The sequence below is a fragment of the Phaenicophaeus curvirostris genome, chromosome 6 (genome assembly GCF_032191515.1).
Source record: "Phaenicophaeus curvirostris isolate KB17595 chromosome 6, BPBGC_Pcur_1.0, whole genome shotgun sequence".
Taxonomy (NCBI): Eukaryota; Metazoa; Chordata; class Aves; order Cuculiformes; family Cuculidae; genus Phaenicophaeus; species Phaenicophaeus curvirostris.
In genome coordinates, this window is record NC_091397.1 from 672,247 (window position 1) to 690,380 (window position 18,134).

General features: G+C 55.4%; 1 protein-coding gene across 1 annotated transcript in view; it reads right to left on the reverse strand.

Annotated features, from left to right (window-relative positions):
• DHX30 (DExH-box helicase 30) overlaps positions 1–18,134 on the reverse strand; it is a 36,759-nt gene that overhangs the window by 15,626 nt on the left and 2,999 nt on the right. Inside the window, exons 2-4 of the mRNA XM_069859140.1 lie at positions 5,619–5,749; positions 2,255–2,365; positions 1,189–1,544 (exon numbers count right to left, since the gene is read on the reverse strand). Of these exons, the coding sequence (XP_069715241.1) occupies positions 1,189–1,544; positions 2,255–2,365; positions 5,619–5,749 (598 nt within the window). The remainder of the gene's footprint in view (positions 1–1,188; positions 1,545–2,254; positions 2,366–5,618; positions 5,750–18,134) is intronic.

Here is an 18,134-nt window from a genome sequence, read left to right on the forward strand (position 1 = left end):
TGCTCAGAGCCACCTCTGCCGAGGTCTGAACTGAGCAGCTAAAGGCACAGATTTTGGTTGAGTGCAAAGTCAAGCTCTACCTTCCTACTAAGATCCAGCACCCAGGGAGTGAAGCCACGTGCTAAAGCATAACCAAACCTCTACTCTGCGATGACAAACCAGAAAACACCAACAGCTTTCTTTAAAAGTGAAATCACCTCTGAATCCAAAGCGCATCCCTAAAAACTGCCGCCACCACCACCACCAGGTCCTTATTGACTTTAATCCCACTGACTTCCAAAATCAAAGATTTGTGCTTATGAGAATAAGAAGTCAAGCAAGGAACCACGGTGATGAAAACCAGCAGATTGAATATTGTCCTCAAAACCATCGCCTTGCAAGGCCAGGTTGGATGGAGCCTTGGGCAGCCTGATCGAGTGAGATGGCCCTGCCCACGGCAGAGGGTTGGAACTGGAGGATATTTAAGATCTCTTCCAACCCAAACTATTCTATGATTCTATGAAACAGGGTGGTTAAAAAAAGGTCTAAGTGCACAAACACAACTTCTGGGGATGGAAATCTCTCTAGAGAAGAAGAAAGGCAGCAGCCAAAGGAGAGACTCCGAAGAGGACACCCACGCATTCCAGTTCTGGAATTCTCAACATGAGGAGGAGATGGAGCTGTTGGAACAGGGCCAGAGGAGGCTCCAAGGATGATGCGAGGGCTGGAGAACCTCCCGCACGAGGACAGGCTGAGAGAGTTGGGGTTGTTCAGCCTGGAGAAGAGAAGGCTCCAAGGAGACCTTAGAGTGACCTTCCAGAACCTGAAGGGGCTCCAGGAAAGCTGGGGAGGGGCTGTTCCCCAAGGCTTGTGGGGATGGGACGAGGGGCAATGGGGACAAACTGGAGAGGGGCAGAGTTAGACTGGACAGGAGGAGGAATTTCTTCAGGATGAGTGTGGGGAGGAACTGGAACAGGTTTTCCAGAGAAGCTGTGGCTGCCCCATCCCTGGAGGTGTTGAAGGCCACGTTGGATGGGGCTTGGAGCCCCTGATCCAGTGGGAGGTGTCCCTGCCCATGGCAGGGGTGGAACTGGATGATCTTTAAGATCCCTTCCAACCCAAACTATTCTACGATTCCCTTCCAATGACGGCCAAGGACAAGGCCCAGCTGCCCCACTATTTCTCACGTAGAGAGCAGAGCAGACGTACCTCGCGTCTCTGCCCGGGGTTCGGGCATCCTGGTGTGCCATAGGTAGATAATCAGAAACGTCGATCGCTTCTTCTTCCAGCTCTCCCTCCTCCAGTTCCCCTTCCTCGAGCTCCCCTTCCTCCAGCTCTTCTCTCCTCATGGCTTTGGGCATCCTGCCCTGTTCCATGGGTTGGATGGAGTCGTCCGGCTCCATCCGTCGCCAGCAGGTTGATAAATCAGCGAGGGAAGGGCCGGATTTGGAGCGCCACTTGCCCTCCGAGCACCACCTCTCGTCGGGGCAGCCGAGCTGGTCAGCGAGGAGCCGGTACTTGGCAGCATCGAAGAGCTCATTTCTGGGGCCCAGCAAACCCCAGCCCTGCAAGAGATAAACGCCGTGAGAAACGCTGCGGCGAAGAGACAGAGGTGGGGACTCTGCAGGGAACCCAAACACAGCTGGTGAAGGGGAGAAACGCAGCAGCAATTCTTTCCTGCCCCACAGAAAATAAAGAGAAAGAAACTCTGAGGAACTTAAAGATTTATTTCTTAAGGAAGTGAATCTGTTCATGAACAGACTCCCAGAGCACAACAGCTCAGCCGCGTGCAGCTCTTCAGAAAGGGTGAGCTGAGATTTAGTGGCATTTTAAAAATAATTAATCAGATGGAACATTCTGAAGACACAGAATCACTGAATCACGGAATTCCGGCCCTGCCGGTGCCACTGCTCTGGGCGCAGCCCACGGTACGGGTGGGTTTCTCGGCCACAAGTGAACTTTGCTGGCTCGTGTTGAGCTTCTCAGCCACCAGCAACTAGATGGAAGCTCCGCTCCTCCCCGGAGACGCGGAGGCTGAAAGAAGCTGTTGTAGGACACAGAGAACTAAGACCAGAACTCAAAGAACGTACCGAGTTCACACCTGGCTGGAGTAAACAGGCTTTTAAGCTCAAATGGATTCAGACAGCTCAGGATTCACCCTTGATTAAGGGATGTGCCAACGAAGAAAGTGAATGAGCAGAGAGAGAGAAATCGTATCACCAAAGCGGACGAGGCCTGCAGACTCCGGCCGAGCTGGAGAGGAGCAGGAGCTCACCTTGAAGAGCTGACATGCCGCAGCCGCCGCCTGCCTCTCGGCATCGATCTTCTTGGTCCCGTAGCCTTCCACTTCCACATTCTTAGGCCACTTTATATGCAGGGTGACTTTCTAAAAGGCAAAAACAACCAGTGAAGTCAGACAGTGCAGAGCAATCTACGCTGCAGCACGAGCAGACCGGGCCCGAGAAGCAGCAGGTGCTCTCTGCCGCAGTTCCAGAGGCAGAGGAGAGCAAATCCTCCTCACCGCTTCCTCGCTGCTATTTCAACGAGCACAGTATTTCATCATGGGGGCACAGGCAGGTGCCGTGCGCATCAGGCACAGGAGAACCTAAGCCTTCAGCTGCTCCACATGAGTGATTAAGAGAACCAAGAGCACTTCCAGAGCTCCTCTTAGAATCGTGGAAGAGTTTGGGTTGGAAGGAAACTTAAAGATCATCTAGTTCCACCCCTGCCATGGGCAGGGACACCTCCCACTGGATCAGGAGCTCCAAGCCCCATCCAACGTGGCCTTCAACACCTCCAGGGATGGGGCAGCCACAGCTTCCCCGGGCAACCTGTTCCAGCTCCTCCCCACCCTCATGGGGAAGAAATTCCTCCTCCTGTCCAGTCTAACTCTGCTCCTCTCCAGTTTGTCCCCATTGCCCCTCGTCCCATCCCCACAAGCCTTTGGGAACAGCCCCTCCCCAGCTTTCTTGGAGCCCCTTCAGGTTCTGGAAGGTCTCTAGAAGGTCTCCTCGGAGCCTTCTCTTCTCCTGAACATCCCAACTCTCTCAGCCTGTCCTCGGACAGGAGGTTCTCCAGCCCTCGCATCATCCTTGGAGCCTCCTCTGGCCCCGTTCCAACAGCTCCATCTCCTTCTCCTGCTGAGGATTCCGGAGCTGGCCCCAACCCTCCAGCTGAGGTCTCCCCGAGAGGAGCAGAGGGGACAATCCCCTCCCTCCCTGCTGCCCACGCTGCTCTGGCTGCAGCCCAGGCCACGGGGGGTTTCATGTTGAGCTCACATGGAGCTTCTCCCGCCCAGCCCCCTGAGTCCTTCTCCTCAGGGCTGCTCTCCAGCCCATCACCCCCAGCCTGGATTGACCCTGGGGGTTGCCCCGACCCAGGGGTAGGACCTTCCCTTGGCCTGGTGGAACCTCACGAGGTTCTCCTGCACCAGAACAGCTCTATGGAAGCAGCTGAAAAACCTGCGGAGGCAAAAACTGCTGAAAGCTGAACCCGGCCCTTGTTTAGCAACTGCTCCAAATGAAGCGCTCGTCCGCTCCCGGCCCTGCGGCTCAGTTTCTGCGCGGCTCAAAGGAGGAAAATGCCTACGGAATTCTCTCTTGTTTCTGTTAGAGAGATAAAAGGTGGTGGGTAGGTCCCGCTGGGAAAACCCCACCTAGGGGAAAGGCTCCTGCCTTTCGGGCTGGCCGCCTGCCATCCGAATCGCATCGCGCTGGCGGAAATTGCCGAGCGTTTCGCCCAGGGGCTCCACGGGAAAAGGCACCGACCTGCTGAGAAAAAGCTCGCAGCAAGGCCGCGGTGCTGAGTGCTCACTCTGAAACCTCACTCACCTCCAAGCGGGGCTTCTCCGGATGCTCTCACCTCCCCTTCTGTCCCAACACACTTATTCTGGGTGGTTGGGGGGGCTTTTTAAAAGTTTTTTGCGATCTAACCTTCATTTTTATTTAGTTTTTTAATTTATTTAAGTGCGAGCAAGAACGTGAACCAATTCGGCAAACGAAAACAATGAAGCTTTGGATCCAGCAGCCCCAAAATTAAGTCGGGAAACTGCACTCCAACTTGAGGAAAGGCAGAAACCCACCAATAAGAAAGGAACTTCAAAGTAACCATGGAATAATCATGAATTACCTCAACCCAGGGATGCTTGAAAAGGCCACGGTAATAAAAACAGTCTGGGAAGTTTTAGACAGAATGTTATTGGAAAATGTTAATCCATCAGAACTGGATCTTTTCCTGGAATGTTCATTACAGCTAAAACTTCAGCTGGAATGAGCTTCCAGCTCCAGAATGAGCTGGTGTGATAAAAGCAGGCAAGGCCCTGAAGGCAGAGCACCCGTCGGTTCAGAGCCGCAGCTCAGACCCCAGCATAGATTCTATCCAAAAGGAGATGGAGCTGCTGGAACGGGGCCAGAGGAGGCTCCAAGGATGATGCGAGGACTGGAGAACCTCCCGTACGAGGACAGGCTGGGAGAGTTGGGCTTGTTCAGCCTGGAGAAGAGAAGGCTCCAAGGAGACCTTCTAGAGACCTTCCAGAACCTGGAGGGGCTCCAGGAAAGCTGGGGAGGGGCTGTTCCCCAAAGGCTTGTGGGGATGGGACGAGGGGCAATGGGGACAAACTGGAGAGGGGCAGAGTTAGACTGGACAGGAGGAGGAATTTCTTCAGGATGAGGGTGGGGAGGAACTGGAACAGGTTGCCCAGAGAAGCTGTGGCTGCTCCATCCCTGGAGGGGTTCACAAGGCCACGTTGGATGGAGCTTGGAGCCCCTGATCCAGTGGGAGGTGTCCCTGCCCATGGCAGGGGTGGAACTGGATGATCTTGAAGGTCCCTTCCAACCCAAACCATTCTATGATTCTATGATTTGGATCGAGGCATCTTGCACCCCAGGAAGAGCTCAAACTATTGGCTCGTTGAAGAGCCTGCATTTCATTTTGCCCTTCAGCAGCAGCAGCAGTTTCCTTCCACTGCGAACAGATTCTTCTTTTCTGGCTGTAATTGAACATTTGAGGTGCAGGCATTTGTTCTGTTAGAATCTACAATAAAATCTAAGCCTGCAGAGGTCCAAAACACAGCGTTTAAATTCTCATTTTCTAAGGTGGTGAGATCTTTCTGCTGAGAAAAGCCATTAGAGCAGGCTACGTAAAGACAAAATCCATCCCTGCCCACACCAAAGAGACAAGGACCTACATTTAGCTATTAAAGCGTGTGGAAATCAACAGAAACAGGAAGAAGCGAGAAGCCTGGAGAAGAGGAGGCTGAGGGGAGACCTCATTGCTCTCTCCAACTCCCTGAGAGGAGGTTGTGGAGAGGAGGGAGCTGGGCTCTTCTCCCAAGGGACAGGGGACAGGACGAGAGGGAATGGCCTCAAGCTCCACCAGGGGAGGCTCAGGATGGACAGCAGGATGAAATCTTTCCTGGAAAGGGTGCTTGGTCCCTGTCGGAGGCTGCCCAGGGAGGGGGTTGAGTCCCCTTCCCTGGAGGGGTTTAAGGGCCGGGTGGCCGAGGTGCTGAGGGACACGGGTCAGTGATTGATGGGGATGGTTGGACTCCATGATCCAGTGGGTCTTTTCCAACCTGGTGACTCTGTGATTCCTACCCCACGTACAACCTCCCTCCAGCCGCCCCCAAGCGCCACCATCACCTTTTTCCGGGGTCCATTCGTGTGGATATAGACCAGCTTGTCCCTCGCATGGGAAATGCCCAGGGCTCGTCCGATCACGCTGTTGAGCAAGTTTTTAGGCTGTGGAAATTCCTTTAATAAGTCTCTGGAATCTGGAAAAGAAACAAGAGAAGAACTAAAGGTCGTGGAAGTCTTGCGCTGGCTTGTTCCAGACGTGTTACAACGCCCGCTGAGCTGAAGCTCCGTGGTTATTCCTGTCCCTGGGGTTACAGAGGAGCATGAGGTGGCTCATGGGTGATGTCTCCAGGCATCACCAACGTGGGATGCAAGGAGGAGAGGTCTCCCAAGCTTCAAATGCAAAACGGGTGCAGTCCCCTAGGTCCCAACCTTGTTCTGAGCCACATGGATCATTCCCTCCTCTATTAGAAGGATAGATATCAAGAATCACAGAATGGTTTGGGTTGGAAAGGACCTCAAAGCCCATCCAGTTCCAACCCCCTGCCACCTCCCACTGGGTCAGGTTGCTCCAAGCCCCATCCAACCTGGCCTTCAACACTTCCAGGAACGGGATCTGGGGGTTCTGGGTGACGGCAGGATAGAATCATGGACTGGTTTGGGTTAGAAGTGGGAATTGGATGATCTTTGAGGTCCCATCCAGCCCAAAACATTCTACGATGAAGGTTCCGAACAGACTTTGGAATTTGTGTGCTCCTCCAGAAGCAGGCGCGTCACCACAGGGCTAAACAAGTCACAGAGCAGCCCCAGCCACGGGTATTAACATGGAATAACACCTGAGGACGTCCTACTTCATCTCGAGATGGTTTGGCTGGAATACGCTTTGTCCCTCACTGCTCGGAGAAGGCCCAGAAGGAAACCTGCCACCGTAGCCTTTGAAAATAAGCCAGAAGGAGAGAGAGAGAGAGAGAGAGGGAGAGTAGAGAGCGACACTAGAGGCGACAGGGAGGATGGGTGGTTGAACATGGATCCCCTGACTCAATAATGCTGCTACAGCACTTGGAGAGAGGGGATTATCCATCATCAGTTCAAATCAAAAAAAAATAGCTCATAAAGTACCCACAGAGCGATGTCAGATCCACCTCGAGTTCCAACCTCCTCCCCGAGAGCAGCAGCAGCAGCTTTAACAGCGAGGGAGCTGCTCTACCAGACCTCTCGCCACATCACCACTGGATCCAGCATGGCAGAACCTTTAGATGGATCAGCGAGACCAACCCCCACCTCACCACAACCTCCTTTCCAGGAGCTGCACAGAGCAATGAGATCTCTCCGCAGCCTCCACTTCTCCAGGTTAAACAATCCCAGGTTCCTCAGCCGCTTCTCATAACCCTTGTTCTCCAGCCCCTCCCCAGCTCCATGCCCTTCTCCAGACGTTCTCCAGCCCCTCAAGGTCTTTCTTGGAGTGAGGGACCCAAAACTGACCCCAGGATTCGAGGTGTGGCCTCACCAGCACTGAGCACAGGGACACAATCCCTTCCCTGCTCCTGCTGCCACCCCACAGCAAGGCCAGGCTGAGAGAGTTGGGGTTGCTCAGCCTGGGGAAGAGAAGGCTCTGAGGAGACCTTAGAGCAGCTTCCAGTCCTGAAAGGGGCTCCAGGAAAGCTGGGGAGGGACTTTTTCTGAGGGCCTGGAGTGACAGGATGAGGGAGGATGGCTTGAAATTGGCAAGGGGGAAGATTTAGATAAGACATCAGGAAGAAATTCTTCACCATGAGGGTGGGGAGGAGCTGGAAGAGGAGAAGCTGTGGCTGCCCCATCCCTGGAGGTGTTGAAGGCCACGTTGGATGGAGCTTGGAGCCCCTGATCCAGTGGGAGGTGTCCCTGCCCATGGCAGGGGTGGAACTGGATTGGCTTTGAGGTCCCTTCCAACCCAAACTATTCCAGGATCTGAGCTCTGGTTGCTCCCCCTTTAAATCCGATGCCCTGAGAAGCGTCGCGATGAGTAACGGATGGAGGTTAAGCAGCACGTTCATCTTAAATGCCCAAAAGAAAAAGCAATTACCTAAGGATAGAGCTGATTTCTCACTTTCCGCAGTGACTCCTCAGCAAAGACTAAATATTTCATCCACTCTAGAGCAAAGGAGAAAAGCATTTCTGAATAACAAAGCCTAGTTCTGGCCTGCAGCTCCGACTCTGAATTCCCAACCGCAACACAATGTATTCTTCACAGTGACAATGCCATATTCAGCAGGACCGGCTGACGCAGCCGGAGCGACTCCAAGCCTCCCTGGATTATCCTCAGCCCATTCTTATCCTGAATTTAAGAGCTGAAAAGACCTTATCTTTTATGATGCTGATGCATAGTTTATAAAGAAACAAGCTGGAACTGGAGAAACGGATTTGCAGAACGTTTCCTGTCCTGCAAGACACGATTTCTCGGCATCTTCCTCCAAAAAGTCTTGGTTTTCTCACTGCTGAGAGGGATATTTGGGCAGGAAACACGCTAGCAGTAGCCACAGACCTGTGGACGCAAGGAGGACAACCTAATGCTCCCCAAAACAGCTCAGAGAGTAGCCAGCAGGGCAAGGGAAGGACTTCTCTCCATCTGCTCTGCTCTAGTGAGATCCCACCTGGAACCCTGTATTCCATTCTGGAGTCACCAACATAAAAAGGAGATGGAACAGTTGGAACAGGTCCAGAGGAGGCCACGAAGATGATCCGAGAGCTGGAGAACCTCTGCTCTGAGGCCAGGCTGAGAGAGTTGGGCTTGTTCAGCCTGGAGAAGAGAAGGCTCCAGGGAGACCTTAGAGCAGCTTCCAGGACTGAAAGGGGCTCCAGGAAAGCTGGGGAGGAACTCTGGGTCAGAGAGTGCAGGGAGAGGATGAGGGGAACGGTTTGAAGCTGAAAAAGGGGAGATTGAGATGAGATCTCAGGAGAAAATGTTTTTGTGGGTGCGAGATGAGGTGCTGGCCCAGGTTGCCCAGAGAAGTCGTGGGTTCCCTGTCCCACGGGGTGTTGAAGACCAGGTTGGACGGGGCTTGGATCCCCCTGATCCAGTGGGAGGTGTCCCTGCCCGTGACAGGGGGTGGGAACTGGATGGGCTTTGAGATCCCTTGCAACCCAAACCATTCCGTGAATTACAAGCCTGTCTTGGAGAGCAGCCAGCTCAGGGAGGGGTTATCAAAGAGGCCAATTAACTCAGTTAAATGAGTTAAAGTCAGCAAGTGCTTCAGCTTTACTTGATAGTGAAAGTCAGCAGTAATTCCAAGCGGAAGAGCTCCCAGGTGTAGTGGCCAAGCCTCCAGTTAACCTCATCAACACAAAGACACCATCAGGTACAAGGGGAGCACAAAGGAAACGGCCCAGAGTCTTGTTCAAAGGAGATGGAGGAGCGTTAGGCTGATTCCTAGAGCTTCTGTCTTCCCTGGAGAAGCAAGAAATCAACAGCAAGGACAAACTATTAAACACAAGATAGAAGCCTCAGCAAAGAATGCTCCTAACGCATCAAAAGTTCGCAGGGAAGGAGAAAGCCCTCTGGCTCCGTAATATCCATTTCAGAAGGAATTAGCCTTGGGGAGAGATGGAGGAAGGCGGAGAAGGTTCCACCTGGTGATTTAGCATGAAGTACAGCAACACGGTATTTGGAGGAGGTTGAGGTTTTCTAACCATCACCCAGCAACCACGACTACGACTCCTTTCAGACACACACAGTCACAAAATCTTGAAATCACTGAGGTTGGAAAAGACCTCTAAGCTCATCCAGTCCAACCGCCAGCCCAACATCACCGTGTCTGCTGAACCATGTCCTAAAGTCCCACGGCCACGTGCTTTTTGAACCCCTCCAGATGGTTTTTGAACCCCTCCAGGGATGGGAGCTCCACCACCGTCCCCACAGCCTCTGTCAGTGCTCCATCGCTCTTTCAGGAAAGAAAAGTTTCCTAATATCCAGGCTAAACCTCCCCTGGAGCAACTTGAGACCATTTCCTCATGTGGATCCCACCTGGCCCCATAGACTCCTTGGTCTCCCGGTGGCACAGCAGCTCCCAAACTGCTTCCTCCTGGTTTACGAGGGGTTTATCCTGCACTCCATCCCTGTCTTCCAGTCATAAACACACACACACATAGAGCTCCTGCCTGACCAAGAGCAAACTTAAACATGGATAAAGCTTCCAGGGCTTCTTAAGAAAGGAGCAAGAACCTCAGCGAAGGAGAATGACCTGGAGATGTCCAGAACTGAGCTGGACGCAGCCCTTATCAACCCTGATCCGGCTCTTCTCCGAGAAGGGGAGGAGGCCACGCACCACCCAGAGCTTCAACCCAACCTAAACCCCTCTGTGATGCTACGAGACGGCAAATTTCATCAGTCTCCGAGCGAGGGAACCTTTCTCGGAGCACAGCAGAGGTCAAGCAATGAGCGAGAGCACCACAAACCCGACTGAGGAGGCAGGGAAGAGCAATTCTCCAGCCTCTGCTCCAGAATCCCGCTGGCCGAGCCGAGGCCCGGAAGCCTCAGCTTCCCTACCCACTAACGCTGCCAGTTTTGAAGCTGGCATCCGATCAGCGTGGATTTTTCCATATTCGTATCCAAAGCTAAGAACAAAAACAGTCGCGCGAGGACAGCTAACGAGACACCGGTTTACGAGTGGAAGGCTTAAAACCCGCCCTCATCCACAGCTCTTTAAAATGACTTGGCCGGCCTCAAAGTAAAGCTCCAGGAGACCGAGAGCCACGGGAAAACACTCACGGAATCTCCAGGAGAAAGAAACAGAGCCCAGAGATAAAGTTCTCTCTGAAAAGGTGGGTTAGAAAAAGCACCAGGGGATGAGGTATAAAAGAGGGAAGGAAAAAAAAAAAATAGACCTGGTTTAGTGCTTTTCTCAGGCAACACCTGAACCAGCTCATTAAACAATAATTTGGGGAGGTTTGGCATCCACTTCACAAGTTCGTTTGCTCTGGTGAACAGCCTGAATGTAACAAAACCCACCTGACTCAGCTAGGAGATAAAGCTCAGCAGGGCTCCAGAAACGAAAACGGAACCAAGACCCAAAGAAACCAGAAGCTACAGAGAGAAAATAAATAATACGGATAATAAATAAAAAGCGCTGGAGGGTGGGAAGGAAGCACCGAACACAGAAGGATGAGAGGGGAAAAAACAGAAAGAAGGGTTTTTTTATGTAATAAGGCAGATTTCTAAAGTGGAAAATTCCAGCCTAAGAAATCAAACGCATCGCAAAGCAGCGATTTTAAAAGAGGAAACGGAGCAGCCTGCAAGCAGCAACCTCCAGCACAGAACTTCTTGTACCTTTGTAAACTATGAGCGTTTTTCACGCTTCATAATCTAAGGAAAAGCAATTGTCAAAACACAACATCAAAACAGGAATAATCTTTGAAATAAGGAGCCGTTCCTTCTGCACAGCAGGGAACCGTTCAGCCTTCGGCTGCCTGGGCACCTCGCTCCCTCACACACGACTCCGTCCTGGGCTGAGGGACCAACAGCCAACGGAGAAAAGAAGTCGTCCAGGCTTTAGATGGACGCATTAGATTCACGGGCACGAAAAGGATCAGGTTTTGTGTTAACAGGAGCTGCTGGGTTCTCAATAAGAGTTTCATCCTGCTCAGGACTATGTGAAGAAGGCCAGACCGAAGCCCTTTGTACAAGAAACAGGGATAAAGCAACAAAATGAGCTCTGACCCAACAGAACTTGCAGCACAGCGATGGCCACGCAGGTTTCACTCCGATCAGGACTATGTGAAGAAGGTGAGATCAAAGCTCTTTGTACAAGAAACAGGGATAAAGCGACGCTCTAGGCAGCTTGGAGCTGGCTCCAGCTCTGACTTAACAGAACTTGCAGCACGGCTGTGGCTGAGCAGGTCACACTCTGCTCAGGACTATGTGAAGAAGGCCAGATCGAAGCCCTTTGTACAAGAAACAGGGATAAAGCAACAAGCCAAACTCTGAGCTAACAGAACTTGCAGCACAGTGAAGGCTGCACAGGTTTCACTCTGCTCAGGACTATGTGAAGAAGGCCAGACCAAAGCCCTTTGTACAAGAAACAGGGATAAAGCAACAAATCAAGCTCTGACCCAACAGAACTCACAGCACGGTGACGGCCCAGCAGTTTCCATCCTGCTCAGGACTATGTGATGAAGGCCACATTGAAGCGATGCTCTAGGTTGCCTGTAACCAGCTCTAGCTCTGACCTAAGAGAACTTGCAGCACGGTGATGGCTGAGCAGGTCACACTCTGCTCAGGACTGTGAAGAAGGCGAGCTCGAAGCCCTTTGTACACAAAAGAGGGATAAAGCAACAAACCGAGCTCTGACCTAACAGAACTCAGAGCACGGTGAGGCCCAGCAGCTTCCATCCCGCTCAGGTATATGTGAAGAAGGTGAGATCAAAGCCTGTTGTACAAGAAACAGGGATGGAGCAACAAACCAAGCTCTCACCTAACAGAACTCACAACATGGTGATGGCCCAGCAGTTTCCATCCCACTCAGGACTATGTGAAGAAGGCCAGACTGAAGCCCTTTGTACAAGAAACAGGGATAAAGCAACAAACCGAGCTCTGACCTAACAGAACTCAGAGCACGGCGATGGCCGGGCAGGTCCCACTCCACTCAGGACTGTGCAGAAGGCCAGGCCCTTTGCACCAGCCCCAGGGCCGAAGCTCTGCTCCTCACTGCCCGTCGTCCGCTCCAGCTCGGCCCTCTCAGCCCTGGCAGCAGGGCTCTGGCCAGGCTGTTCCCATCATAGAATCACCAGGTTAGAAAAGACCCATCGGATCATGGAGTCCAACCATCCCCATCAATCACTGACCCGTGTCCCTCAGCACCTCGGCCACCCGGCCCTTAAACCCCTCCAGGGAAGGGGACTCAACCCCCTCCCTGGGCAGCCTCCGACAGGGACCAATCACCCTTTCCAGGAAAGATTTTTTCCTAATATCCAGCCTGACCCTCCCCTGGTGGAGCTTGAGGCCATTCCCTCTCGTCCTGCCCCCTGTCCCTTGGGAGAAGAGCCCAGCTCCCTCCTCTCCACAACCTCCTCTCAGGGAGTTGCAGAGAGCAATGAGGTCTCCCCTCAGCCTCCTCTTCTCCAGGTGGAACAACCCCAGGGCCTTCAGGCTTGTTCTCCAGCCCCTCCCCAGCTCCGTTCCCTTCTCTGCACTCGCTCCAGAGCCTCAACATCCTCCTGGTGGGGAGGGCCCAGCACTGACCCCAGGACTCGAGGAGCGGCCTCCCCAGGGCCGAGGCCCGAGGGAGAAGCCCCTCGAGGCCCTGCTGGCTCCGCTCCAAGCCAACACACACCACACGCGACACAAGCCGCCCAGCTCAGGCCCGTGGGGAGCAGCTTTTAGCCTCCAGCCCTCAGCCCTTCCCAGCCCAGGCCCTCGCGGCCCCGTCTCGGCCCTCGCGGCCCCGTCGGCCGCTCTCTCCCCGGCCCCGCGGCCGCAGCTCGCTCCGGGACGGGCCGGGCCGGTTCTCGGGGCTCGGAGCCGCCTCCCGGGGTTCGGGATCGGCGGGGAAGCGGCTCTCCCCGCACACAAAGCGCGGCCCGCTCCCCGCCCCGCCCGGTACCTGCGGCGGCGGCGGCGCAGCCCTCGGTGCCTTCGCGGCCGCAGCTGGCCGGCTCCTCGCCCTTGCCCCGCATCGCGGCGCCCCGCGAGCCGGCCCGCTCGGGGCTCGGCGGCCCCGGCACGCCCGGCGGGGCCTGCGGCGGCGCCGCCGACGGAGAGGCCGGGGGGCGGAGAGGCCGGGGGGCAGCCCGGCAGCCAGGCCGCCTGCGCTCCGCCCGCCCCGCCGCCGCTCCGCCTCCTCCTGCTCCGCCTCTTGCTCCTTTCTCCTCTCTAGCTCCTCTCTCTCCTCCTCCTCTTCTCTCCTCCTCCTCCTCCTCTCTCTTCGTCTCTCTCTCCTCCCCCTCTCTTCTTCTCTCCTCCTCCTCCCCTCTCTTCTTCTCTCCTCCCCTCCTCCTCCCCTCTCTTCTTCTCTCCTCCTCCTCCTCTCTCTTCGTCTCTCTCTCCTCCCCTCTCTCTTCTTCTCTCCCCCTCCTCCCCTCTCTTCTTCTCTCCTCCTCCTCCCCTCTCTTCTTCTCTCCTCCTCCTCTCTCTTCGTCTCTCTCTCCTCCCCCTCTCTTCTTCTCTCCTCCTCTCTCTTCATCTCTCTCTCCTTCTCCTCCTCTCTCTTCGCCTCTCTCCTCCTCTCCCTCTCTCTCCTCCTCGTCCTCTTCTCTCCTCCTCCTCTCTTTGTCTCTCTCTCCTTCTCCTCCTCTCTCTCCTCCTCGTCCTCTTCTCTCCTCCTCCTCTCTTCGCCTCTCTCCTATTCCTCCTCTCTTCTTCTCTCCTGTTCCTCCTCTCTTCTTCTCTCCTGTTCCTCCTCTCTCTTCTTCTCTCCTCCTCCTCCTCCTCCTCTCTCTTCGCCTCTCTCTCTCTCTCCTCCTCCTCCTCCTCCTCCTCCTCCTCCTCCTCCTCCTCCTCCTCCTCCTCCTCTCTTTCCTCCTCTTTCTCCTCCCTCTCCTCCTCCTCGTCTTTATAGAATCACAGAGTCACCAGGTTGGAAAAGACCCACAGGATCATGGAGTCCAACCATCCCCATCAATCACTGACCCGTGTCCCTCAGCACCTCGGCCACCCGGCCCTTAAACCCCTCCAGGGAAGGGGACTCAACCCCCTCCCTGGGCAGCCTCGGACAGGGACCAAGCACCCTTTCCAGGAAAGATTTTTTCCTGCTGTCCATCCTGAGCCTCCCCTGGTGGAGCTTGAGGCCGTTCCCTCTCGTCCTGTCCCCTGTCCCCTGGGAGAAGAGCCCAGCTCCCTCCTCTCCACAACCTCCTCTCAGGGAGTTGCAGAGAGCAATGAGGTCTCCCCTCAGCCTCCTCTTCTCCAGGCTGAACCCCCCCAGCTCTCTCAGCCGCTCCTCCTAACCCTTGTTCTCCAGCCCCTCCCCAGCTCCGTTGCCCAGAGCAGGGGTGGCTGCCCCATCCCTGGAGAGGTTCAAGGCCAGGTTGGATGGAGCTTGGAGCCCCTGATCCAGGGGGAGGTGTCCCTGCCCATGGCAGGAGGGTTGGAACTGGATGATCTTGAAGGTCCCTTCAACCCAAACTATTCTAGGATTCCCTTACTGGACAACTTCAGGCAGCATCAGCTGTTGTCAATGTGAATTGATTAATCCTCCTCCCCCTGAGAACAGACTCCAATGTTTATTGTCTTGTCTCCTCAACCCTGGAGCCTTTGGATGAGGGAACAAGTAATAATCAGTTAGTCAGGACTGTTAAGGTCACGCTGCACAGAGCTTTCTGAGGTGACAGAGCAGAGCTGGATGATCTCTGAGATCCTTTCCCACCTTGACTATTCCCTGGGGCAGAGCTGGATGATCTCTAAGGTCCCTTCTCACCCCATCCCCTGGTGCTCGGATTCTCCCCGAGCTTGGGAGGTGCCGCTGTTCTTTCCTCCCTGGCCTCGAGCAGCACAAGGCAAGTTTCCCCTGGTGTAAGAGTCCGTCAAAAGATCGATTTCTGCCTCAACATTTTCTCTCAGGTGCTGAGCACAGCTGCAGCCCTCAGGGAAACGGCCAAAAAACCTGGTAAGGAACGGATGCTTTGTACCTAACTACCTGTACCAACCTCCTTATCTCAAAAATATCTTGGAGAGGATTGAGTCCCCTTCCCTGGAGGGGTTTAAGGGCCAGGTGGCCAAGGTGCTGAGGGACATGGGTCAGTGATTGATGGGAAGGGTTGGACTCAACGATCCCGTGGGTCTTTCCCAACCTGGTGATTCTATGATCACCTCTGTTGAAGACAGAAGCAGTGGAACGCCTTCTGGACTGGAACTCCCAGAGATGCTGGACATGTGTGGACCTGTGGTGGTAGCGACAAACCCCTTTTCCTTCCCTCTCTGCTCCACCTCTTGCCTTGTTCTCTGTCTCTTTTTCTACCCTAAGTCGCTTTATGAGCACAATTAATAAAGCACTGGTTTATACTGAAGTTTAACTCCCCTGACTTGTTGAATTATTGCCTTTTTCCCCCTGCACGCTGAAATCATAAACCATAGAATCACAGAATCACCAGGTTGGAAAAGACCCACCGGATCATGGAGTCCAACCATCCCCATCAATCACTGACCCGTGTCCCTCAGCACCTCGGCCACCCGGCCCTTAAACCCCTCCAGGGAAGGGGACTCAACCCCCTCCCTGGGCAGCCTCCGACAGGGACCAATCACCCTTTCCAGGAAAGATTTTTTCCTGATATCCAGCCTGACCCTCCCCTGGTGGAGCTTGAGGCCATTCCCTCTCGTCCTGTCCCCTGGCCCTTGGGAGAAGAGCCCAGCTCCCTCCTCTCCACAACCTCCTCTCAGGGAGTTGCAGAAAGCAATGAGGTCTCCCCTCAGCCTCCTCTTCTCCAGGCTGAACCCCCCCAGCTCTCTCAGCCGCTCCTCCTAACCCTTCTTCTCCAGCCCCTTCACCAGCTTCATTGCTCTTCTCTGGACTCGCTCCAGAGCCTCAACATCCTTCTGGTGGGGAGGGCCCAGAACTGACCCCAGGATTCGAGGAGCGGCCTCCCCAGGGCCGAGGCCAGAGGGAGAAGAACCTCCCTGGCCCTGCTGGCCACGCCGGCTCTGCTCCAAGCCAAGATGCCCTTGGCCTTCTTGGCCCCCTGGGCTCCTGCTGGCTCCTGTTCAACCAACCCCCCCAGGTCCTTCTCCTCCAGGCCCTTTCCAGCCAGCCTTCTCCTAGGCTGGAGCTGCCCAGGGTTCTTGTGCCCCAAGTTCCTGGTGGAACCTCAGCCCGTTGGTCTCAGCCCATGGATCCAGCCTGTTCAGGTCCCTTTGGAGCCTCCCGACCCTCCAGCAGATCCAGCTCCCGCCCAGCTCAGTGTCACCCCCAGACTTGCTCAGGGGGCCCTCGAGGCCTCCATCCAGATCACAGAAAATGAAAGGAACCATCACGCGGCCGCTCAGGAACGGACCGTGACACCCGCCCCGAGCTCGCCTCTCGCTCACCTCGCCCCGCCGCTGCTCCCTCGCCCTCCTCCTCCTCCTCCTCCTCCTGCCGGGGCTCCTCGGAGCCCTCCGGGACGGGGAGGCGGCTGCAGAGCCCCCGGGAGCGGCGGCAGAGCCGGAGCGGAGCGGCCGCCTGCAGCAGCAGCCCCAGCGCGGCCATGGCGGGGGGAGCGAGGAGCGAGCGCGGGGGGACAGAGCGGCCCCGGGGGGAGGGAGGAGCGGGACAGGGGGAGGGAGCGGGGTCACAGCGCCCCCTGCGGCGGGAGGAGCGAACGGGAGGGAGCGGGGTCACAGCGCCCCCTGCGGCGGGAGGAGCGAACGGGAGGGAGCGGGGTCACAGCGCCCCCTGCGGCGGGAGGAGTGAAGCGCGGGAAGGGAGCTGCCCCCCCGCCATGGGGATGGGGAGTGATGGAAAAGCTTGGAAGAGATCTCAAAGCGCAGCCAGTTCCAACCCCCGGCCACGGGCAGGGACACGTCCCAGTGGAGCAAGGTGCTCCAAGCCCCAGCCAAGCTGGGCTTGGACACCTCCAGGGATGGGACTGGGGGTTTGGGTTGTTGAGCCTGGAGAAGAGAAGGCTCCAAGCAGACCTTCTGGAGACCTTCCAGAACCTGAAGGGGCTCCAAGAAAGCTGGGGAGGGGCTGTTCCCAAAGGCTTGTGGGGATGGGACGAGGGGCATTGGGGACAAACTGGAGAGGGGCAGAGTTAGACTGGACAGGAGGAGGAATTTCTTCACCATGAGGATGAGGAGACCCTCAAAGAGGACAAGAGGTGGCTGCTCCATCCCTGGAGGTGTTGAAGGCCACGTTGGATGGGGCTCGGAGCCCCTGATCCAGTGGGAGGTGTCCCTGCCCATGGCAGGGCTGGAACTGGATGATCTTGAAGGTCCCTTCCAACCCAAACTGTCCTATGAGTCCCTGATTCATCCTGGTGCGGACGCACGGCTCCTGGCCGGCCCTCCAGGCACGGCTTTGTGCCAGAACCATCACCAACCTTCTCCAATTAAGAGGAAAAACCCACAAGCAATTTCTACACGGCGTCCAACAGCACTTGGCTGCTCTCAGTGTTGCTCCTGCTCACGTTCCTGGCAATCCTCACACTTACAGAATCATGGAATCGTTTGGGTGGGAAGGGACCTTGAAGATCATCCCGTTCCAACCCCCCTGCCATGGGCAGGGACACCTCCCACTGGATCAGGGTCTCCAAGCTCCATCCAACGTGGCCTTCAACACCTCCAGGGATGGGGCAGGTACCTCTTCTCCTCTTCCAGGGCCTCATCGCTCTCCTGGTGAAGAAATTCCTCCTCCTGTCCAGTCTAACTCTGCCCCTCTCCAGTTTGTCCCCATTGCCCCTCGTCCCATCCCCACAAGCCTTGGGGAACAGCCCCTCCCCAGCTTTCCTGGAGCCCCTTCAGGGTCTGGAAGGTCACTCAAAGTAACCTTGTAGAGCACTGCGCTCTCTCCGACCCTTCTCATAGGAGGGTTGGGGCCCTGCCCTGCACCCCCAGCCGTGGTGGGGTCCCTGTCCTGGGCTCTGCCCCCCAACACACACCAAGGAATCCTTGTTCCAGCGCTGCCACCACTGAAAATAAAC